The 23164-nt window shown below is 58.1% G+C and overlaps 2 protein-coding genes across 2 annotated transcripts in view; both read right to left on the bottom strand.

The window, feature by feature from the left end:
* Positions 1-519: 519 nt before the first annotated feature.
* Positions 520-2911, bottom strand: SPEGNB (SPEG neighbor). Its single transcript, XM_036254053.1, has 4 exons — positions 2784-2911; positions 2141-2448; positions 911-1052; positions 520-757 (listed from the first exon to the last, which is right to left on the bottom strand). Exons 1-4 carry the CDS (start codon positions 2909-2911, stop codon positions 619-621), a joined length of 717 nt encoding a protein of 238 aa, XP_036109946.1. The 3' UTR covers positions 520-618.
* Positions 2912-5538: 2627 nt separating this feature from the next.
* Positions 5539-23164, bottom strand: part of SPEG (striated muscle enriched protein kinase) — a 55775-nt gene continuing 38149 nt past the window's right edge. Inside the window, 25 exon segments of the mRNA XM_036254054.1 lie at positions 5539-6387; positions 6744-6893; positions 7094-7169; positions 8006-8229; positions 8312-8486; positions 8489-8551; positions 9009-9048; positions 9050-9624; positions 9755-9922; positions 10116-10238; positions 10352-10519; positions 10663-10779; positions 13675-13806; positions 14125-16117; positions 16377-16445; positions 17463-17505; positions 17689-17841; positions 18512-18538; positions 19037-19215; positions 19317-19394; positions 19845-19902; positions 20969-21169; positions 21281-21377; positions 21623-21791; positions 22218-22330. Coding sequence (XP_036109947.1) covers positions 6195-6387; positions 6744-6893; positions 7094-7169; positions 8006-8229; positions 8312-8486; positions 8489-8551; positions 9009-9048; positions 9050-9624; positions 9755-9922; positions 10116-10238; positions 10352-10519; positions 10663-10779; positions 13675-13806; positions 14125-16117; positions 16377-16445; positions 17463-17505; positions 17689-17841; positions 18512-18538; positions 19037-19215; positions 19317-19394; positions 19845-19902; positions 20969-21169; positions 21281-21377; positions 21623-21791; positions 22218-22330 — 5384 coding nt within the window. The 3' untranslated portion in view covers positions 5539-6194.

Below are 23164 nucleotides of genomic sequence, written 5' to 3'. Positions count from 1 at the left end.
TAAGTTTCTTCTCCCCCACCTTGTAACTGAGGTGGAACTTGTAGGAGGACACGGGGGCGTGGCCAAAGGGCTGAAAGGGCGGGTCTAAGGAAAAGAGGCGTGCAGCCTGTGAAAGGCCAGAGCCCTAGTAGGACCACTAGCTGTCTGGGAATGGGCCCGGGGTTAGCAGCCAAAGTAGAGAACTAGGTCACAGGGAGACGCGAGGCTGGAGACGAGAGGGGGTGTGGTCACCCTTGAAACGGACGTGGGCAGCGCGCAAATCTCCCACGAAAGGGTGAGGCTTGAGCTTTACAAAAGAAAAGAAGGCGGAGTCATAGACGCTTCTGCCCCTCCCGCGGGAAAGTAAAGGAGCTTCCAACCGTGAGCGAAGCCTATCTCACTCAGATTTACTGTCTGCAAAATAAGGCACTGGACTGGGCACTCTCCAAACTTCCCGCAGACCTCAACACTCCGTGACTTTGGTGTGTGTGGGGCTGCCGGAGAGTGGAAATGGCGACTCAAAAGAAGAGAGGAGACGCGGAGGGTCAGAGAGAGCAGCTTTATTAAACAAGACGGAGGGGGGTTGTTAGTACCACCCACCCCGGGGCTTGGAAACAGAGAAAGTTCCGAGGGTCCCTTTCAGGCCACATCCACGCGAGCGAAGCTCTGGTCCATGCCCAGGCTGTTCTCCACGTACACCTCGTACTTGCCACTGTCCTGGGGTGTGGCCCGGCGGATGGTCAGCGTTGTGGTGGTACTGCCAATCTCGAAGTACACCCTGCGGGGAGGAGGAAGAAGGCGGGGCCGCGCATCCATTTACGTGTTTCGCGGGCCGGACTTTATAGCCTCCCAGTGCCCCGCCCTCGTCCCCCTCCCGCGGGTTTGCTGGGCCCCATCCGGCCCAGGCTCCAGCGCCAGGGCCAGCCCTCACCTGTCATCCTCCTCGATGTCCTTCCCGTCCTTGGTCCAGCCCACGTCGGGCGCAGGCTCGCCCATGATCTCCGCACTCAGCGTCACCGTGGTGCCTTTGCGCGCCTTAGTGTTATCCGGTCCCTTCTGAATTTTCGCAGGGACTAGAGGAAGAAAAAGGGAATGCGACCCAATGAGGGACCTAAAGGTAAAGCGGCATATCACCTTCCCAGCTAATACCCGGTCCTAAATACGAGGTGTATTTAAACTCTCAGTGTGACCTTGGGCAAGTCTTTAGCCTCCCTGGGGCTTCAGCAGCTCAACTGTATTTTTTATTTTTATTTATTTTTATCCTCACCCGAGGACATTTTTTGATATTTTGTTCAGATAGAGTGGGAGGGAGAGAGAGAAACATCGACGTGAAAGGGACACATCGAGCGGTCGCCACCCACACGACCCAATCAAGGCCGGGGACAAACTGCAACCGAGGTATGTGTCCTTAGCGGGAACCGAGCCCGAGTCTCTCCAGACCGCAGGTCAACAGCTCTAACCGCTGAGCCAAACCAGCCAGGGCTCAACTGTATTTTTTAAAAATTGATTTTAGAGCATGAGGAAGGGAAAGGAAGAGGGAGAAACATCTATCAGCTGCCTCCTGCACGCTCCCTACTGGGGATTGAGCCCGCAACCCTGGCATGTGCCCTGACCGGGAATCAAACCAGTGACCTCTTGGTGTATGGGCTGAGGCTCAACCAATTGAGCCAGCCACACTGCTGGGCTCAACTCAACAGTTAAATGAGACTAATCCCTGCCCCTCCTACTTCTTAGGATTGAATGGAGGATCAAAAGAGATACTGTGGGTGAAAGCCCAGGAAAGTTCACACATCTCGGGGTGCCATGGAGACGGCTCTGGGTAGTGGAAATTGCCCTGGGTTGGGAGCCAGAAGACCAGGGCTCTCTCTAACCCTGGCTCTGCCTCTGGATCGCTGTGACCTTGGGGCCCTGAGTGATTGAAACCCATACTGGATTTCTTAGCCTGAGTGGGATAGGATCCCGAGGTAGAAAAAGGACTACACAACCAGTGCGGCGTTGTGCCCTGCTCTGTGCCTCAGGCTGTGCCAGGGGCTGGGCTGGCCACATCCCCATCCGGACTCAGCTAGGCCCAGGGATAATAAACGCGCGGCTGCATCCGGCTGCGGACGCCCACGGGGTGATGCTGCTATGAGTGGTGGCATTGCACCCAGGGCGCGCGTACCTTCCACGAGGATGCGCGCCGAGTCGGAGCACTGGCCAAAGGGGTTGGTTACGTTGATGCTGTACTGGCCCAAGTCCGCCAGCTCGCCATCGCGCACCACCAATGCGACTACGTCAGGGTCCTCGAAGATGTAGCGATACTTGGGCCCGTCCCGCAGCTCCTTGCCATCCTTGCTCCAGCGGATGAATGGGTCCGGGAAAGCCGAAATGCGGCAAGTCAGCTTGGCCGCGCTGCCCTCGATCAGCACCACGTCCTTAAGCGGCTCCAGAACGCGCGGCGGTCCCTTCTCCCGTAGCTCCTTCCGGGACCTACCCGCGGGCAAGGTCAGGGCCCAGAGCTCCCACGACACTGTTCCCATCCGGTCGCAGCCCTGTCCACCAGAACAGTCCCCTGCCCGCCCGCTCTGCCCACGACACCCTTAAACCCGGGGAGGTGGGAGGGAGGGGTCGCTCCTGAATCGTTAACCTAATAAAATGATCCACTTTTGTGGGCCACCCTTCCACAGCTCAGTAACTGTTCTCCCCTAAGTCCAGTGACCTTAGCAGTCCACGGCACTGTGTTCAGTACCGCCCTTCCCCAACTCAGGAACGCGATTTCTGCCGCTCCAGGTCCCCTTTCAGAGGGCTCCAGGGCTCCCCCTCACCTGTGGCCCCGGTAAGAGGCCTGGATGCGAATGGCCGCTTTCTGGACCTGGGGGTCGTTGATATCCAAGGTACATCCCGGAGGCGGGGCTGCAGCCGCCGGTTTTTTGGCGGGAGCTGCTTTGGACATCTGGGCAGCAGAAAACAAACACGGAGGTCTAGGCTGACACAGAGACTGCGACCTTCAGTCTTTGCCCTTCGGATTCAAAACATCCCCGGGATGGGAGGGTCTAGAGCTGGTCTGAGGATCGGGACTCACCGTGGGGGTGGGGGGCGTCGACTTCGAGATCTGAGTCAACTAGCTGGTTAGCAGGCGGCACGGAGCCCTTATGGATAGCACAGTAGGGGCGCGGGCAGGTGCTCAGCCCTGGGCCCTGGTTTTATACATCGCTCCCCTCCTTGCCTTGTTTGGCGTGGTTGCCCCAAGCCCCCCGGGACCCCAGCCCCCGCCCCCTGACCCAAGCAGGCTCCTTATTTAGCCCGAGGATGCCTAGGATGCTGGCTCAGTCGCTAGGACAGGCCTGGGGGTGGGGGTTGGGGAGGAAACTCGAGCGGCTCTGGGGTGCACCGCGCGTCAGAGCCTGGACAGCTGGACAGCTGGACGCGGACCCATCTCCTCCCAAAGCACGGGGTATCCATCCCACTCCGGGGAGGACCAGATGAGGCCCCAAGCCGACAGGAGATTCAACTCCCTGCCAGGGCAACTTGACACTCAGGTCAATCCCTGGACAATGGGACAACGTGCTCTTCCCGACACACCGTAGGTTAAGGGGTGCAAGTGTTTGTGGGGTTTCCCTGAATGAAGCCGGAATAGCGGCGGACTTAACTGTCCATCCAGCCAATTATAAGAGGACCACGTGGCTGTCAGGACCAATCCGGAAGCGCCTTACTCCCACCCTCACCCCAGAGTCTATGGTTGCCATTTCCGCACAGTGCCCCCTGGCGGTAAACTGATATAAACCTAGAGAGGACCGTAAAGATTTTTAAGAACAGCATCCCTTCGGGCCACCCTGATCTCCACTCACTGTCCTCCGTGTGACATGGTAGGGTCTGTCTGGGCTGCACTGTCCCTGGAGATTGGCACTAATACTGACTCAGCAACTTTAGGTCGGCCCAAGCCCATTACGGGGTAAAACTAATGTATAGGGGCATCAGAGCACCTGGGGTGAAGGGGTTAGTTTAGCTGCTCTGGGACATGTCTGGCCAGTTTGCCCAGGCCAGAGTTCCAGGTAAAACATTGCTTCCACTTACTGTAACTACCCACCCAGGTAGGGAGCACTGTCACCTTTTGATCAGAGCAATTTTGACACAGCTCTGCTGATATAAATTACCTTTGCTCCTCCAGGTTTGGAACAAGCAGTTCACATGCCATTTCCAATGGAGATGGGAAGGGAGCACAAGATCAGAAGGGGGACAGGAGAGGAATTTTACCATTTATCAAGATATGAGTTCAGGCACCTCATTTTTCTATGAAAACACTTGCAGTGAGTAGGGGATTACAGAATCTCACAGGCAAACTGTATATATTCATCGCTAAAATGACAGGTAAGCAAGGCATCTCTCTGGTCCCTTCCAGCTGCTTTAACTGTTATTTTATGATGAGGAGGATTGCCTCTTCCCAAAGGTCCTGAGAAGCCAGAGAGGCCGGGCTGAGCAGAACATTGGGCTCCAGCCAAAGGGCCCTCAACCTAGATCAGCAACACACCAGCGCCAGCTCTCTCTGCTCATGGTGGAGGCTTTATTCCTGTCACTTTGTTAAGAGCAGAGTTTTCAAGGAGTGAAGAGGGGAGAACAGTCCCTTTGGACCCAAGGAGAACTGGCTCCCCTCTCCCCCCACCTCGGGATAAGGCAGCTCAGTGAGTTCTAGAACCCAGTAATCATTCTGTGGCACTGCAGCTAGAGTCAAGATGCCTTCACACCCAGCAGACTCCCTAGCTTGCCGAGGGGATCAGAAGGTCCAGGCTGGGTGTCCCTGGAGCCTAGGAAAATGCACATCTGTGGCATCATCACAGCAGACACACCGAGCAGAGAACTCACAGCTGCCCTGTGCAGCTGGTGCCCTGATTGGTGCTCTAACACTGAAGGCTTGGGGTGTGGGCCTGTCCTGGTCTCCTGTGCAGCCATTCACACCACCTGCTCTCACAAGTCATCATGATAAAACCCCCTCTGCTCCGGGGGTCAGGATCAGAGCTGAGAAGTACTGGGGAAAGAAGGCTCAGCCAGGATTGTGGTGTGGGCCGGTCCATTTCAGAGCCTAGTATCTTCCAAGGTGTGATGATGGAACACGTGAGAAGAGGTGGGGGCCATGAGAGTCTGGTTAGAGGGTGGTGGTGGGGATTCAGTGGTCCTGCCAGGATTCCAGAAGCTTCAGAAGGAGAAGCAGTCTGAAGTCTCTCCTTCTTGGAATAAGGGAGAGGGAAGGGGCTAGGACGGTCAGGGAGGGAGGAGGAAGGTCCGAAGGTGCTAGCTGGTATACCTGGGCTTTCACTGGCCCAGAGAAGCATGAAATACTCCTGTCCCAGCACCCTTCACCCCCAGCCATCTCTCCCCATAGATCACACATAAGTCTTGCTGCTTGCTATTTTTATTTCCTTTGTGACAGACAGACAGACAGCTGCACAGACAGCTGGATGGCTGGGGGTTAGGGATGAATAGGACAACATGAGCCATTAGGATTGGATGGAAGGGAAACTTCATAAAAGTCAATAAATAAATAAATATGAATGGGAAGAAGGGCGAAGGCTACAGAGGGCCAGTGGGGATATCCTTGGGCCAGCACAGAGCCCAGAGCCACATCCACTGGGACAAAGGAGAGTGCTAGCCCGAGTGACCACTGCCTCCTGCCTCCAGCCCTCCACACTTCTTTGGGATGCTGGCAGCTGGCCCACCCCATGCCCACCTGAGTCCTCTCTCCTTCCCTTCCCCCACCTTGCTGCCCTCTCTCACATGCTGCCTCTGGCACCCTGACACTGACCCTTGTCCTGTCCCTGCTTCACTGACACTCATTTCCAGCCCATGGCCTTGATACCCTGGGCCCCTTCCTTTCTACCTCTCCAGCCACTCACACCCTCCTCGTTTGCTCCTCCCTAAGATGCACTGTCCCCCACCCCAGAACCTTCCTAGAGTCTTCCATCCCTTTCTTTCTCTTCCCCATTCTGCTCTTGCCCCTCTTCCTGCTCCGACTCCACCCAGCCCAGCCAATGAGTCTCTAGCTGTGGCTCTGGCCTGGTGGCATTGGCCCAAGCCTGGGGCCTCTGTCCCCACAGGTCCATGAGGTAATAGCCCGGCCGGATGTTGCTGCTGGTGGTGTCTGAAGCCCTGAGCCCACCCGGCTCAGCGTGGGCCCTGGAATGTCCCGCGGCATCAGCGGGAGCCCCGAGTGGAAGTCCGGGGCCAGGCTGTGGTCCGAGCCTCTAGGGGCTGCCTGGGTAGGAGCGGAGCAGCACCTTGTGCCGGGTGGCGGCCTCAGCCCTGCGACGCCGCTGCTCGCTCAGGAACTCCTTCAGGCGGTTGGTGGTGAAGGTGAGTGTCTGGCGGCGCAGCTTCATCAGGTAAGCGTCCTGTAGCCACGGGTGGGCCAGGCAGTCCTGCAGGGAGGGCCGGCTCCTGCCAGGCCCAGCCAGGGGTGGTGAGCCTGGAGGGAGGGCCTGGAGCAGGGTGGGGCTCTGTCCTCCCATATATCCAAGTCCCAATCCTGGATTCACCCCTAGTGAGTGGCTCCAGGCAACTCTGGGGTTCAGTTCCCCAACCTCTGGAATGGGGACAGTGATCCTGCTTGTCATAGGGCTGTTACAGGTTTTAAATGGTTGGTAGAACCACCATTCAGTAGTAGTAGCAGCAGCAGCAGTGTATTATTGAGGGTAGGGGAGGAGTTGGAAGATCTTAGGCAAGGGTTGGGCCAGGGCAGTCCGAGGCCAGGAACAGGTAGTGCTGTGGGGTTGGTAGGTGTGGGGCCCACTCACCAGGGATGTACTGAGAGGACCTTTCGCAAGAAGAGGGTGGCGCTTTGGGAGGTGTTGGGGTACAACTGGAAGGCATCAAAGCGACCCCCCACAATATGAGCCTCTGTTTCCTGTGGGTCTGGCTCATAGAATGGAGAGCGTCCACTGAGCCTGTGGTGGAGATAGTTCACATGACCCATGAATGGAGGTCAACTCACAGGTCCAAGGGGACGTTAGTATGGGGGTTGTAAGGGGCACAGCACTCAGGGACAGGGCTACTGGCACCTGGGCACACATGCATGTGCGTGCATGCATATGTGCTGGGGACGTGGGGGGAGGGTGGGCAGGAGGTGGGTCCTAGGGGCACTCACATGATGTAAGTGAGCACACCCACTCCCCAGATGTCTGTGGCAGAGCCGATGGGGTCTCCCTTCACCATCTCAGGAGCTGACAGGAGACAGAGGCCAAGTTGAACCAGTTTTCTGGTGGCAGGGAAGCAGGAAAGGCTGGGGAGGCCCCTGAAGGCTTGAAGAGCAGGACCATGTCCAGGTCTCCAGACCATGGGTCTGACCTGAGCAGCAGGCCCTGGATGACAGCAGGCAAGATGGAAGTGGGGGTGGCCTCCAGGGGTGATGTGGGGCACCTGAGACTGTGAACGGTGGGCGTCACCAGAACTGCAGAGTTGCTGAGAAGCAGGGTCACTGGCCCCCTCAGATCAGCTCCAGGGTTGGGTGCCCGTGCACAATGAATGTGGCCAACACAAAGATGAAGAGCCTTTGAAATCGACCTGGCTGGCTCCAGTCCCAGGCCTGCCCCTCCAGCTACGGGACACCGGGCAATGCACTAAACCTGCTGGCTCTCCATTTCCTCATTTGTAAAGTGTGGCTTCGGAATAACTCTTAAAGGATAGATATAATGAACATAAAGTATTTCACAGGTAGTTAAATGGTAGCTGGCTTTCCTTATGTATATAAATTAATAATTGGTTGTCCTGTGTTTCCAGCTTTATCAAATCCTGTCTCGACCATTTAAAACGGTCTTATATGGGATAAATAACCTCACTATGCTTCTGCTCCTTATCTGTAAAACGGGGGTAATGTTATGCCAATCTCCAGGGCTATTGTGAAGATAAATTTAAAAAAAAAAAAAATGGAAAGGGTTTTGCTCATTGCTTGCATACAGTAAGCACTCAATAAATGGCACATATAAAGTGGGGGGAGCTCTGGATGCTACCCCTTTGGCAGAACCTCAACCCCCTGCCCTGGCTGGCATGGTGACCTCACCCATGAACTCCAGCGTGCCCGTGCGGTGGCCAAGGGGCCGCAGGGCCTGGGGGTTGTAGGGCTGGGCACTGCCGAAGTCCACGATCTTGAGGGCGTTGTCGGGGGCCAGCAGCAGGTTGTCTGGCTTGATGTCCAGGTGCAGCACATGACGGCCATGGAGGTAGTCCAGGCCTTGCAGCAGCTGCACCACGTAGGTGGCCACGTCATCCTCTGAATATCGGAACCTGGAGGCCCAGGGGAGGTAGGTGATATGCCAGCCCAGCTCCTCCTACTCTCGCTCCTTGCTCCCCAAGAATGCCCAGCTACCTGTCGCTGAGCCCACAGAGGAGCTCCCGGTTGCCACAGCTCTCAGCGATGAGCACGAGGTAACGTGGGGTGATGTAGGCCTCGTGTAGGGACATGAGCCGCTCGTGGTGCAGTGTCCGCAGCACTTCGTACTCCTGCAGGACTCGCCGCTTGCCCTCAGCTGCGTAGGGCACGATCTTGGCCACAAATGTTCGTCCGGTGGCATTCTCCCGGCACGTGCGCACTACGCCAAAGCGGCCCCTATGTATTGAGGGGACATCACAGGTTTAGAGGAGAGAGGGGGATACCACCATTGTGAAGGCTAAGTGGGCTGGGGTTGGGGAGCAGGGACCCAAGTGTGGGCTCTGCAGTTTAATTTTAGAATTCTGGGTTCAAGTCGCAGTTCTGCTCGTCAGTGGCTCTGTACCTTAGGCAAATCCCATAAGCTCTCTAACCTCGGTTTTCCCATCTGCGAAATGGGTGATGATAACAATGCAGTGGCTTCCTCTCCAAGGGACAAAGATTAAATGAGATCATATGGCTACAGAGCTCAGCGCAGTGCGTGGCCCAGAGAAAATCTGAACTCAGAAGTGCTGATGACCCAGATCTCAGCATCTTCCCCACCGTGCGTGGGCAGTCTGCTCTTTCCTCTGAACCCGTGTCCTCTACACTGCACCCACGCCCACCTCGTCCTCTGTCCCTTCCCCGCCCTGCTTGCCTGGCCTTCTCCTCCAGGAAGGTGTAGGGTTTCTGAGGGGGGCCCTGTCGAAGACTGGTGCCCTCCGGCACCGGAGAGCTGTGGGGACCACTCCCGGGGGGGCTGACCATCTCCTTGGCTGAAGTGAGGGTCTGAACAGTTACCTTGGTGGACTCAGGAGGGGGCTCAGGGGCTGGGGGCTCAGGGGCTGGTGGTGCAGACACAAAGGAGGTCACCATATACAGGGGAGTAGAGGAAGATGCTGGTTTAACCTCTTGAGGAGTGGAGGCTGGAGTCGGGGTCCCAGTGTCAGGGACGGAAGACTTGGGCTCACTTGGGGCGACCTTGGCACTGGGTGGGGAGGGCTCTGCTTGCCGGGCAGCCTGCAGGCCTCTGTGCTTTCGTGGGGGGGTTTGGGGTGGTGGACCCACAGCCTTGAGTGAGGACAAGGCCTGGCTTGGGGGTGTTGGGGGAGATGAGGGGCTGAGAGCAGCTGACTGGGGGCCTGGGGAACCAGGAGCTGCAGGAGTGGTCAGGGAGGGGGCCAGTGAGGTAGGAGAGTCCGGAGGTGGGGCCCTGGCTGGCCCTGAGGTAACAGGGGTGTCTTGGTGAGCAGCAGGTGGCAGAGCTGAGGAATCTGAGTGAAGATAAGAAAAATCATCACCATGATGCCCTTGGCACCGAAACAATGGTGCTCTGAGAAGGGGTGGAGCCTGGGCTTAGGGTCCCCTTCCTTTTCTGGCCCATCCCCGCCCCATCCCACTGACCTTGCATACCCCTGACGAGGACCTTCTCAGAAGGGTTGCTGAAAGGCCCCTGTCCAGCACGGTTGGCACAGGCCACACGGAACCTCACGGTCACGCCGATTGGCAGGTGGGTCACATTGTAGTAACAGTCAAGGATGCCTGAGCTCACTGGGTGCCAGGAAGACTCCCCTGTAGGCACCATTGGAGAAGGGCTGAGGTCACAGGATGGGTGGCCCAAGCTCCCAGTGCTATCTGTAAGGAGCCTAGGGAGGGGACCTCAGACCAGGAAGGGGAACTCAGACCGGGGAGGGAACTCATCTTCCTGGCTTCTCCACCTTCCACCTGCCACCCCTTCCCCCAACCAGCCTGTGCAGTCCCTCACCGTCCACCCGCCGCTCCAGAGTATACGTGCAAGGTGCCCGGCTGTCTCCTGGCTTCCAGAGCACCAGCGCCGTGTCCTGGTATGTCTGGGGTACCTCAGGAGGGGCGAGCTTCCCTGGGACACCTAGCAAAAGGAGGGGAGCCCCAGTGAGCTTATATACTCCAGCTTAGAGCCCACCTAGCCCTGCCCCAACATCCTCCATTACCGCCCCCCCTTGGTCCCTGCCCCAGGCTCACGGGCCACAGCCACGGTACAGGAGCTGGTGACACTGCCTAGGACATTGGTGGCTGAGCACTCATAGAACCCAGCATGCCGCTTGCCCGCCCGAGGGATGCTCAGCATCTGCCGTCCATCTTTGCAGGACACAATGATCACTGAGGGTTCTGACCGCAGGGACTGCTTGTCTGGGGGCAGAGAGGAGCAGGAGGGACTGCTGAGTGGGGCAGCAGACATGGTCCTCCAGGACCCCTCGGTTGCCACTCCCCCCAAGCCTCCCCAGGCACTGGGCCGCTTGCCTAGGCACCTCTCTGGGGAGAAGTGATCTTACCTTTCGTCCAGGAGATGTGGGGTGCAGGGCAAGCTGCTGGCAGGCAGAGGAGGGTGGCTGCCTCTCCCTCCAGCAGCACCTGGTCCTTGAGTTTGATGTGGAAGACTGGGGGGAAGTCTGGAGGGAGAGCAGACAGCCATGGGTTGTGAGGACCCCGGCTCACTTAGGGCTGAGGGAGGGGAGGATGCATGTGAGAGGTGGGGAGCAGAGTGAAGCTTGTCTCTCCCAGTCAGATGTGAAAAGTGCAACCCCATGCCACACTTTTGCGAAGTTTTGGGGGGGTGAGCATCACTCTCCCCAGGCACTCACTGTGTGCAGAACTATCTTTCCCTTTCACTGACTATTGAAGATGCAAGGTAGTGACCTCATATGTTTGCAAATCACTTACAGCAGGGCCTGGCACTACCTTTAAGTGCTCTCTCTATATTCATTGAATAAAATAAAAACAAATAAATATTGAAAAACTGCAATGGTTAAGATCTGGCAATACTCCCTCCTTCTGGGGCAACACAGGGCAAGTGAGAGGAGTTGGTAACCTGAGCTGAGCATCTGGGGGTTCCATACAATGTTCAATCAAAATAAGCAGTCTCAAAAGATCTGAAGTCAAGGCAAAACAGTGGGCGGGGGCAGGGTCGGAAAGTGCGTCAGCCTCTACCACCTCGTCTGCCCTGGCGTTTGCAGATACAGTCCTGGACTTTCTAATACTCCTTTGGGTCAGCTGAGTGGTGAGAGCTCTCGAAGGGGCAATAGACAGTATGCGCATAACCTTGGACCAGGGCTTGTCTAAACTGACAAGACACCAAGAATAACACCAAGCTCATAGGGCTGTTGTGAGAATTACAAGGAGCACATAAAGTACTTAGCATGCATCTAAGATATAATAATAGCTGCTCGCAGCCCTGCAGGTGTGGCTCAGTTGGTCGAGCGCTGTTTCATGCACCAGGAGGTTGCCAGTTTGATTCGGGTTTCCAGCTCAATCCCCAGTAGGGGGTGTGCAGGAGGCAGCTGATTGATGTGTCTCTCTCATCGATGTTTCTATTTCTCTCTCCCTCTCCCTGCCTCTCTCTGAAATCAATAAATATATGTTTTGATACTACTACGACGACTAATAATCAGTGCTCATAAGTATTAGCTCTGACTATTGTTATGGTTATTAGCTCATGAATATGCTCAGTAGAGAGCCAGGCACAGACCCTCAGAGAAAGAGGCTGTTTCAGCAAAGCTGGCTTCACAGCTGACTGGTGAAGAGGCCCTGGCCAGGATGCAAAGGGGCCAAGGACGCTGCTCCAGTGCAGCCGGCCCGTGGCTACTTAGTGCCATGAGGACTTGCATTCCTGCTCCTTGGCATGTGTCTTCAGAAATATCCCAATCTGGTCCTGGCCACGGGGGGTGGAGTGGCGGGGGCGCAGAGAAAGCTGAGGAATGGATGCCCCGGGAGCCCCAGCTGCTGCCTGTCTAAAGAACCAGGAGGGAGCGGAGGTGAGGAGAGCTGGGCAGGACAGGAATGCTCACAGGAGTGGATGGTCAGAACAGCTGCCTGCCGGCCCTTCCCACTGCGCCCATTTCCCCAGGGAGGGGTCCCACACTGAGGCTCCATTAACACAGTGAATATAGTTTCCTCAGACCAAGTGCTGGGTAGTAGGGAGAGAGGGGGAGGCCAGGAGGAGAGGTGAAAGGTGACCCTGGCCCAGCCTTGCCAGTTCTACCTCCATTTCCCCAGGGGTTAGCCCTAGCTGGTCAAGTGGACATGGACAACCTTCTGCAGGGAGGGGGGAGAGGATGAGGTAAGGAGACACTGCCTCAGCAGGAAATCAGCTGCACAAGCAAAATGGACCTGGGAGGGAGGCCCCAGGTGGGAAGGGATCAGCTGTCCCCAGGCCTCTGTGCTGGCTTCTCTCTCTCTGTCTCTTTCCCTCTCCTTCTCCACCCCTGCCCCCACCAGATGGCCTCCCTCCCTCCTCTTCACTCACTATAGCCCCTCAATGCCTACTGCCTTGAGAAGGATGCCCCAGCTCCCCTGGCCACGGCCAGATGCAATCACCTCAAGCCCAGCTGAGGCACAGCTAGAACAGTTCGGAGTTTTATCGAGAAACGGGAAGAACAGAGCTGGCAACTGCTGAAGATCCTGCACGCCGCTGGCTGGGTGGGCCTGCTCCTTTCTGCATGCTGCCTGGGAAACCTGGCCTCCCGAGCCTTTGCGTACAGTCCTTGAGTAGTGCCCCCTTTTCAGGTGAGGGACGAGGTGACCCCAGGTAGGAAATACCTGCCTCCCTGCAGCCCAGGACACTTGGGAAAAGAAACAGACCAGGGCATCCCCTATGTTTTCCTCTCCCCAGCAAAGAGCCCCGAAGGTGCTGAAACTGCTGGAGACCCTGCAGGGGCAGGAGGGACGCGGGAGGGGCAGTCAGGTGTTAAGGGCTGCAGAGAAATGGAGCACTGGGGCAGAGCCTAGGCTGTGGGCCGTCAGGCTGGGAAAGAACTAGTCTTTGTGTGCACATTCAAGCATACATTGGGGGCTGCGGGGCAGGAGAGCCCTGCCCTGCCCTGCTGCAGAACTACACAGTTACAGGGACCTTCGAGGGTGAAGATCCTACTAGGGTGAAGGCTAGCCAAAGAAAAGCATTCGTATGGTGTCCCAGAGCCACTTCTGGGGTCTGGCTGCACAGGGTCATACAGTCCAACTCTCTGGCTGCTGCATTTACTACCAACTCTGTGCCTTCCACAAGCTGTTTAACATGGCTGAGCCTCTGTTTCCTCACCTGCAAAATATGGACATGATACAAATAATAGTTCCTCAACAATGTGGGAGAGTTGAATGAGGCAGCCCTCGTAAAGTGCTTAATAGGATGCTTGACATTGTTAATTAATGACAACTGCTGCTGTTATTATTATTGTTGTCCTGATCAGGTCCCTTTCATTACTGCCTGGGCTCCTCAAATTTGTTCCACCTCTCACCCAGCTGGGCCTGTCCTATGGGCAGGATGGCCTACTCACCCAGCAGGCCGATCTTACCCGATTCGCTACGCACATACTGGTGACCCAATTCCTCTTGGACACTGGCAGAGAGGTTTGGCTGTGATGACCCCTTGTCCTTCCTCAGTCGAGAGAGGCCCCAGCGCAGCCGCCTCCGGCTTTCCCCAGGAGCTGTGAAGACCCAGGCACCTGAACCTGCCCAGCCAGGGCCAGACAGCTCCCACCTCCATGCAGCCCTCAGCCCAGAGGTCGAGAACACCCCCAGCCCTGGCCTGCTCCCAAACCAGCCTCTGCCCCTCAGCCTCCTGCCGCTCCACCATGCCAGTTCCATCCTCAGGACCTCCAGCACGTCCTCAGCTTTCTGCTGGGTGTCTCCTCCCTCTTCTCCTTCCAGAGCCTCTCTCCCGAGAGCCCCCCCTTCCGTGCTCTGCACCTGTCATCCCAGCCCTGCACCCCCAACCCACCTCCCTGCACCTTGCCCCTCCTCACCTGAGCCACCCGATGTGCCGCTGGCCTCAGAGCCCAGGGACTCCTCCGAAGGCGTGGTGGCGCCGGCCTGGGCCGCCAGCTGGTTTTGTGGGAGGCCCAAGCGCCGCAGACTCTCGCCCTCGGAGGTGGCCCTGCGTAGCCGTCCGAACAGCGGTGTGCTTCTGCCCGACGTGCCCCCCGAGTCCTCGCTGCTGCCACTGCGCTGCAACCGACTGGACAGCCGCTCCAGCGTGGAGCTAAGCCGCCTGCGCACCGCGAGCACCGGGGAGCCGCGCGCCGAGCTGCCGCCCTCCGAGCTCTCCCCTTCCCCGCCTCGGGCCTCCGCGGCCTGGTGGCGCTGCGCAGGCGGGGTCCGCCGCAGCCGCTGGGACAGCGACAGCGAGAGGCGGCGGACGAGGCCTGGCTCCCCGACCGCCCTGAGGTCCTGCACGGAGCGGGAGCGCTCAGGCCGTCGCACCATCTCCAGCGGCGTTCCCGCCGGGCTGGGCCGGTACATGCCGTCCTCCTCCTGGGCCCCGCGGAAGGGGCCGCGCTCCTCCGAGCGCGAGCGGCTCAGCATCCGCAGCCCCCGCGATAGGGGCGACTCACGGCTGCGCTTGAACTTGGCCTCGAACACAGCCTCGGACTCCAGGTTCTCGATGCTGCTGCTGAGACTGCTACCCGGCCTGCGGGGCACCGTGGGGACCCGGGCTTTCTCCGCTGGCACCGGGGGAGCCGTGGCTGAAGGCACCGGCTTGTTAGAAGCTCCCAGAGGTGGGGAGGCCACCCTGGCAAACACAGCAGGGTGGGACTTGGGCTCCGCTGGAGGTGTGGCAGGGCCCTTCGGAGAGCCTGGCGTGTGGCTGGCCAGCTGCAGCGACTGAATGATGTGGGCATAGGGTGTGGGGGCGGGGGCTGGGGTTTGCAGAGCCACAGGCAGCTGTGTAGGCTTGGTGGCTGGGACTGGTTCTTTCTTGAACTCTGGGGCCTTCTCTTTGGCAGGCTGGGATGCCAAGGGTTCAGGAGCATCACTGGGTTTCGGGGTGGCAGGAGATTCTGAAGGCTTGGGGGCACTGGGTTTGAGGGCACTGGGTTTCGGGGCACTGGGCCGTACAGGGCTGGGTGGCTGAGTCTCACTGAGGGCAGACAAGGAGGGAGACTCCTGTAGTCTGCGGGCCCCAAGGCGGGCCACAGGGATCTCAAGGGGCGCCCCAGCACGGCGGTGCCGGCCCCGGGGCTCCGCCTCACCCTGTGAGAAGCTACTGCTCTTCTGCAGGCCCCGAGTCTCTGGTGGAGGCTGGTGGCGGGGTGCTGCCTCACTGGAGGCAGCCCGTGCCAGCCGGGGGTCCCGGGCACGGCTCCCCAGGCTCTCTAGCAGGGGACCCCTGAGGCCGCTGACCTTGCCATCCTCAGGGCCTCCCCGCAGCAGCCGCTGGCGCAGGGCCTGCAGCCTCTGGGCATACTCACCCTCACCCAGGCCTCCCCGGGTCAGGCGGGTGGCCCCCGGGCTGGGGCTCCGGCGCTGTGGCAGCTCCACAGAGGCAGCCTTGTGCAAGCCCCGGCCCGGCTCCCTCGGCCCGGCCTGGGGCAGGGCGCTCTCAGCCGAGCTGCCCCTCCGGAGCTCTCCCCGACGGGGGCTGGGCCCCTTGGGGGGCTCCTGGCCTGGGGAGGGGAGGGTCGGAGGACTGGGGGCCTGCTGATCCTGAATGGCGGCACTTCCCTGCTCCTGCCACTCCATGGGGGTGGCAGCCCCAGCCTCTGGGGTCCCCAGGGCCTCGTCTTCAGTGGGAATGTCGGTGAGGGACACTCGGGAGCCTGAGAACTCGGGCTGCAGTGGTCGGGGCACTGAGGGCAGCTCCTCCAGCTCCTCCTCTTCAGAGTCAGAGGAGGACGAGAGCCCCCCACTGGGTGGTTGTCTTCTGGGCACAGCTACCCACACCCGCTCCGGGGGTGCCCGCAGCAGCTCAGGGATGGGGCGCAGTACCAGGTGGCACTTGTAGCTGATCTGGGAGCGCTGAAGACAGAGTCCTAGAGTCAGACCTGAGGGACCCCTGGGCTGGATTGACCGACCCCCTCAGGCCCCCCACAGCCCTGGGGAGAAGGCCTAAGGCAGACAGAGAGGGGCAGGGGCAGGAGGGAAACTGGGAGCTGAGAGAACCACAAGTGAAGATGAAGAAAGGTGAGCAGGTGGTGAGTGACGTGACAGAAACAAGGCAGGGTTAGAGAGAGAACGAGAAGGTGGAGGCTCAGACGCAGGACCCAGCCAAACATACCTGCCACCTCCGCCGGGAGAGGAAGAGCTTTAGATGGTCCGTGCTCACCTCTGCGCCCTTTGCCTGTGTCTGCAAACCCAGAAAAGAGGGACTTAGGTAAAGTCCTCTCTCAACCTAGACCCTCCAGGTTTGGCAATGGAGAGACAAAGTCCACAGGAGGGGATAGAGGACCAAGCAGCATCAAGTCCGGGGTCCTGAGGGTCCCTTTCCCCTTGGATCTGTCACAACTCCCACAGCCAAGGTGTCCATGTGCAGACAAATTCCCTGAACCTAAGGAGAGAGGCCAAAAATCGGTGGCTCCTGGGATGGGCTTCAGAGCTTACACCAGGGCTCACGGCCCTGCCCTGGTACAGTGGCTGCCCTGGGAGGCCTGTGCCTAGGCCTTGGCCTTGGCCCTACTGCCCAGTTAACCACCTGTCTCCATGTGGAGCTAGCGCCCCAGATATCTGGAGCCTCGGGGGGCCAGACCAAGGCAGAGGCCCCCGTCAGCCACCCACCCTGGCTGTCCTCTTTGGAGCTCGTTTCTGGTCTGGGAGACAAGGCTCGTTGTCCAAGGATACCAGAATTACCTCAGTCTTCGGTTGACCAAGCACAATTCTCAATGGGTGATTTATTCAGTTGCTTTTTCTAGGTCATTTGCTGAACCTCACCCCCCACTTGGCGCTGTGCCCTGCAGTGCTGGGGTTTAAAGATGAATGAGAACTCTGCCCACACAGAGCTCAAAACTGAGAGGCTAGGCCACAGAGCAACCTCAGTGAGTGGGCCAGTGCAGGACACAGGTGGACACACAGGAGTGAAGAGGACCAGGCGGGCCTCAAGAGCCAGGAAGAACCCTGATGGGGACCCCCAGCGTGGGAAGTCCAGATCTGTGCCTCGGAACCCATGATACCCCAACTCAAGCCTCTGTTTCCTCTTCGACAAAATGGGAATTAAACCTTCCTTTACAGAGCTATCTGAGGCTGACAGATCATAAGTATATAAAATGCCTATCATAGAAACTGCATGCAGTAGGTACTCAATCAACGAAACTGCTAACGTCTCTCGCCCTCCACCTCTCCTACCATGACTTTGCAGAACTAGACTTACTTTGAACCAAGGATGTTCTAGGGTCTCCTCTGCGGTAGGCCTCCTGTAAAAGAACAAGGATTAAGAAGGGATTCATCATTCATTATTCAGTCAGTCAGTAAATGTTTGGGAAATGGGGCCTCTAAGGACTTGGGGGATTGGATGTCGAAAGGCAGAGGTATGGCAGCGGTAGGGTTGGCAGAAGGGGACTCTGCAGGTTGGGGGCTCCTCGGGGCCTCATACTCACAGCCGGTCCTGCACCAGAACCTTGATGAGGAAGCCCCGGGCCTCTCTGCTCAGGCTCAGGAACGTGTTCTCCTCAAAGGCCACATTGTAGTTTCGGATGTTCATTAATGTCGTCCGATCATTTTCCCCAACAAACGGAGAGATTCCCGTCAGACTGCAGGGGTGGAGAGGGCTGAGTGAGAGACGGGCAGGGCCCTGGGGCTCAGCAACAGATGGCAGGATGCCAGTGGGGACATAGGGCCGGGGAGAGGTGGATGCCTCGGGGCTGTGGGGCAGACAGAGGCTGGGTGAATCTGGACAGTCTTTCTGACCCCTCCCTGTCCTGCTCCCTCCACCACCCTGGGCAGGCAGGGAGGCAGTACTGCCTGAGACCTGGGCAACCAGATCCTGCCCTGGGTCCATGCTTTAGAGGACCTGTCTGTCCCTCCTCCAGCCGTGGCCTGTCCTTGAGGTGAGGGGATATGCCTGTGCTCGGGGGATATGCCTCCCTGAGCCTGAGCCTGAGCCTACTCCTTCCAGGCCCTGCCGGACAGCCAGGCCCCGTAGTTCCTACCTAAATGGCACTGAGCCTGCACTGGCCTCTCTCCATCCAGCCTGGATGCCCGCCCCTTGGAGAGGGGCGCAATGGTGGAAGGGCTAGACACAGGATAGGCGTCCACATTGGTGCATGTGAGGCCCTTGCTGTGCAGAAGGAGCAGGGGTGTGCAAGAGATGGGGTGGGCTACACACCCCCAACTGCTCTCTAGCCCCAGGCCCTGCAAATGTTGGGGCTGCTGCTAAGAGACCGCTGGAGACCGGGGGCCTGAGGGCAGAGAGGTCCTTACCAGAGGAAGGCAACGACGCCCACGGGCCTGTGGGGAAAGGAGAGTGCATTGGTGAGAGGACGGCTTACCTCCCACCGGCAGTGAGCACTTCTCAGCTACTGAGAGTCTAGTGACCGCAGGGATGCCTCCTCCAGGGAAGACTCTGAACTCAAAGGGCCAGGCATCCCCGAAGGAGCCACGGGTCATGGCAGGGCCAGCCCAGGAAACCATGAGAAGTCTGGGAACCAAGGGACTGTGCCAGCCTCACTGGGGGCAGGCGAGATGGCTATAGAGGGGGTGGCCAAACACCCAGGGGAGACAAGGAAACAAGGACCGACCAGCCTGAGGCTTTGAGTGCCTGGGTCACCCCTGCTTGATGAGGGATAAGTAGTAACATGGGCAAGGGACCCATGAGTGATGCCCCCAATCCACTGTCAGGAGGGAATCTGGGCTTAGTAAAGCTACTCTCTGCCAATGAGCAACTCCCCGGCCCTGAGGGCAGCTGCCCTGGCCCCCCCCCCCGGCAGCTCAGGGTGCCGGCATTACCAGATGTCAGTGACCCCAGACACAGGGGTCTGGTCGACGATCTCAGGCGCCACGAACTCGGGTGTGCCGTACTGGCAGAACTGGGGCTCTCCCGGGGTCAGCTCCTGGGCATTCCCAAAGTCACAGATCCTCACCTGCGCTTCGCCCTCTGCACCGCCCCACACCAGCAGGTTCTCAGGCTGCAGGACACAAGGCAAGGCGTGGGAGCTGAGCCAGGGGAGGACACCCCGCGGCCTGGCTCCCACGGGGGCTGCCCGCTCCCACCCCACCTGCACCTCACCTTGATATCCAGGTGCAGCACATGGTTCCGGTGCAGGTAGCATATTCCCTCCAGCACCTGCAGCATGTAGGCCCGGATCTGTGGAAACAGGTGACCCAAAGCCCGTGGGGGAAGGGTGGGTATTATGTTGGATCACCACCAGGGCAGTGGCAAGAGGTCAGACCGTGCCTGTTCAGTGGCGTTCGGATGGCTGATGGAGGGGACTGAAACAGGTTTGGGTTGCTGAGATCCAGGGCCTCTGTGTACAGCTACACAGGTCAGGCACCCCACAAGTATAGAAGGGTGTCATTTACATCCTATAAATGGAGCTGTGCAGTGCACAACTGGACAGCCCTCCACGGCAGGAGCAGTCAGACGAGTCCAGGCGGCGCTCCGGCTGGGAGCAATGCTTGAGGAACGTCTCATGAGGAAGCCGGAAATACTCACCACCCCTGGCCTAGTCAAGCCCAGGACCCACCCCTCAGTTCTCAGAGTTCAGGTGGGTGAATGCTGGTGCCCAACCTGACCCCTGCCACCCGCTGCCCTCACCTCAGACTCACACACGGTGGGTTTCCTGGCCATTCGCTCCAGCAGCTCCTCTGTGCAACTACGTCCCGGATCAAGGAGAACAGTGACCAGTCCCACCCGCCCAGCCACCCCTGGCAGTGCCCCCCCCCCCCCCCCGAGCTCAAGTCAGATCACAGCCCGGCACAGGGTTCTCCTTTCCCTTAGAGCACATCTGATGCCAGTTAGCACCTGCCATCTGGGTGCACAGACGGGACAACCCTGCCTGTACTCTCACTTGCTGTGGGGTCTCAGGCAAGTCACCTAACCTCTGAGCCTAGATTCCCTCAGGAGTAAAATGGAGATAACATCATCTCTTGCCCAACACGTGAGGTATTTATAGGAATCAAGTTAGAGCAGAATTTTGTTGACTGTAAAAGGAACTTCTTGACTCTATTCAAGAATGACCTAGAAGGTCCGTGACATAATAATCGGCCTTTCTGCTGAGGTTGGCCTTCTAACAGTGCAGACTAGGAGACTTGTGTGAAGGACACGGTCACCCTGACAGTGAGAGCAACAAGCCAACCACCCAGCAGCCTTACCACGGTGTGCCTTTGTCTAACAATAGCTCTCGTGCAAAGCTAAAGTCCATTTATGGGAACAGCCTCCTAATACTGACGCTCATCTGAAATGGGGTCACTTCAAATGCGCAGATATAATGTACTGCACTTCGTGATAAAAATCGCATGCCTTTTGCTAGCTGTGTGACTTCTGGTGAGATACTTAACCTCTCTGTACCTCGGTTTCATCATCTGTAAAATGGGGATGTTAAAATTCCATGAGATAGGTAGGTATACATGAGGATTAAACAGATAAAACTCTTAGACTATCGCCAGGCACATATGAAGTACTATGTAAGTTTAAGCTAAAAAGGGGGGGGGGGGCAGAAAATGTTGGTGTTTGCAGAAGTCTCCAGACTCCACTCTGTATTTTTAAGATGCCTTCAGAACTGCCAATTGTCAATGGGCACATTTTGTAAAGGCAGTCAGCCCCTCCCAACTATCAATAGGATCACTTTGTTAAGTGTGAAACATGTTACTAATTGGCTGTTGAAAGGACCAATCATTCAGGGCAGGTATCCCCCAGACATCCAGCCTGTCCCAGGATACAGCTCGGTGACAATGACCAGTCCCCGACGCCTCTCGAAGGCCTCATGGAAGTAGAGGACGCAGTCATGCTGGAGTCGGGCCAGCAGCCGGGCCTCCCGCCACGCTGATGCCTTTGGCTTGGCCTGACTGGGGATGAACTTGGCTGCAAACTCTAGGCCAGAGTTACGCTCCACCACGCGCCGCAGGTAGGAGAAGGCACCCCTGGGTGATAACAGAGGGAGAGGATGGGATTCAGGCATTGCTGCAACCGTGACTCTCCACAGACCCAGCCTTTCTTGGCCCCTAGACACCACGACCCGTCCTCGCCCACACCTGCCGATCTCCTGGTGGATGTCATAGAAGTCGCTGAGTCTCCTTCCTCGCTGCTCCTCGTCTTCCCCAGCCCCTTCCACCTCCATAGCTGTCTGAGCTGAGGAAGAAGTGCCTGGTGTTAGACGGGAAGGGCAAGGGTGGAATGAGCGCAGAGACTGAGACAGGCAGGGCAGATGGAGGAAACAGAGAGGAGCAGGAACACAGGAAGCCTGGAGTGGGGTGCCGGGGCTGGAAGATGTGGGAGCCAAGGAGTGCAGGGCCGGATGAGTGACTCCTGGCCAGAGGCTCACATCGGATTCCCGGGGGTGAGACTCTGCCCTTCTCCACCTAGCTCCAGCCCACCTGAACGCACGGCCAGCTCTGCTTTGCAGAAGACCTCTCCGGCCAGGTTCCGGGCAGTGCAGGTGTAGACGCCTCCATCTTGGGCTCCCGTGCTGAGCACCACCAGGGAGCACTCATTCTCCTCGTAAACGAAGCTCACGTGGCTGCTCTCAGTCAGCAGCACTTCATCCTACAGAGTCGGCGGTCACCTCCAGCCTGGGGCTGGCTCACCTCCACTCGGGACCCCACTTTACCTCCATGCCACAGACCCAGCCTTACCCCGTCTCAGGGCCAGGAACCCCTCCTCCCCAGGGGCTCGCGGCCCCCTACCAAGACCCAGATCAGCTCTGCCCTTGTCTCTCACTAAGAGTCCTGTATGCCCCAGTTAGTCCCCTGGTTCCTCAAACCCCACCAGCATCACCCAGCACCCCCGGGCCCCACTTCCTTCTAACCGCAGGTCTGGCAGCGCCTGTGCTCTTCTCCGTCTCAGCTCCCCTCCTCCCGAGGCGGCCTGGACCGCTCCCACACTCCCAGCAAGTCCCTCCTCCTCCCTCCCAGGCTCCTGGCCAGCCCCCCCTCCGCGAGGACTCCCCCGAGGCCTCTGTCACCCTCTGACCTTGTACCACATGATGTCCGGCAGCGGTTTGCCCTCAACCACCACAGCGAAGCGTGCGGTTTCCCCAGCCCCCACCTCCACATCCTCCATGATGGACTCAAACCGAGGGGCCTCTGGAACATAGTGGTGAAGGGAGGGGGACAGAATATTGAGGTCACATGGGCCTGCCTCCTCAGCTCCTCTCCAGGCCCTTCCTCAGCAACTGGCTCACCAGGCCCACCCTCCTGGCGGCCCAGAGCCCAGCACCTCACCCACTGGGCTCTCAAGCTCAGTCCCTGGAGCACCAGAGTTGCTGGCCTGGACCAGGTGCTGTCCCTGTGAATCCATGCGTGATGTTCTCCAAATCTCAGAAAACCTGAGCCAGAGGTGCAGGCTGGCTTTGTCTGACCCTCAGTGTTCATCTGCCAGCTTGGAAATTAGGAGGTTTTCACACACAAAAGAAATCTGGATCTCCTGCCTGTCTTGGGCCGGCCATCCCAGGCCTCTTCCCTCACTGCATTCACTGATGGGCTGGCATGGACTGGCTCGACGCTGCCCCCTGTGGGTGGTTGCCCTTCTTCACAGCCCCACTGAGAGCTGCTTGGACTTGACGGTCTCTAGCCCTGAAGGCTGCTCAGCCTTTGACCCTGAAGTAAGTTTACAAGACACTGCCTCTGGCTTGAAGTTTTCTCTCTGAATCTTATTTAAATACTTAAGGGGCCTTCTACCATCTTGGAGTTAGCAAGATGAACAAACTGGTACCAAATCTCAGCTTGGTTCTCCCACATTGACTATGATTTTATTCTCTACACATATGCAACCATATTATTCCTTATAAAGTGGCTTCTAATTCTCATGCTGGAATTAAATACATATTCCAATGTGCTTTGAAGAGGAGCCTGTGACTCCCTGGTGCCCCTTGCTGAGCGTGGCTGAGGATCTGGGCTTTAAGGAGAGTGGGAGTGGCC

The sequence above is a fragment of the Molossus molossus genome, unplaced genomic scaffold (genome assembly GCF_014108415.1).
Source record: "Molossus molossus isolate mMolMol1 unplaced genomic scaffold, mMolMol1.p scaffold_m16_p_11, whole genome shotgun sequence".
Taxonomy (NCBI): Eukaryota; Metazoa; Chordata; class Mammalia; order Chiroptera; family Molossidae; genus Molossus; species Molossus molossus.
This window is presented reverse-complemented; position numbering and strand designations above follow the sequence as displayed.

What these genes read in the sequence shown, in the direction of transcription:
- SPEGNB (XM_036254053.1), bottom strand. Translation starts at nt 2,911, where the DNA reads ATGTCCAAAGCAGCTCCCGCCAAAAAACCGGCGGCTGCAGCCCCGCCT. An exon ending in GCCTCTTACCGGGGCCACAG is followed by an intron (nt 2,449 to 2,783) that starts GTGAGGGGGAGC and finishes GCCCGCGGGTAG; the next exon opens with GTCCCGGAAGGAGCTACGGG. An exon ending in GACATCGAGGAGGATGACAG is followed by an intron (nt 758 to 910) that starts GTGAGGGCTGGC and finishes TCCTCCCCGCAG; the next exon opens with GGTGTACTTCGAGATTGGCA.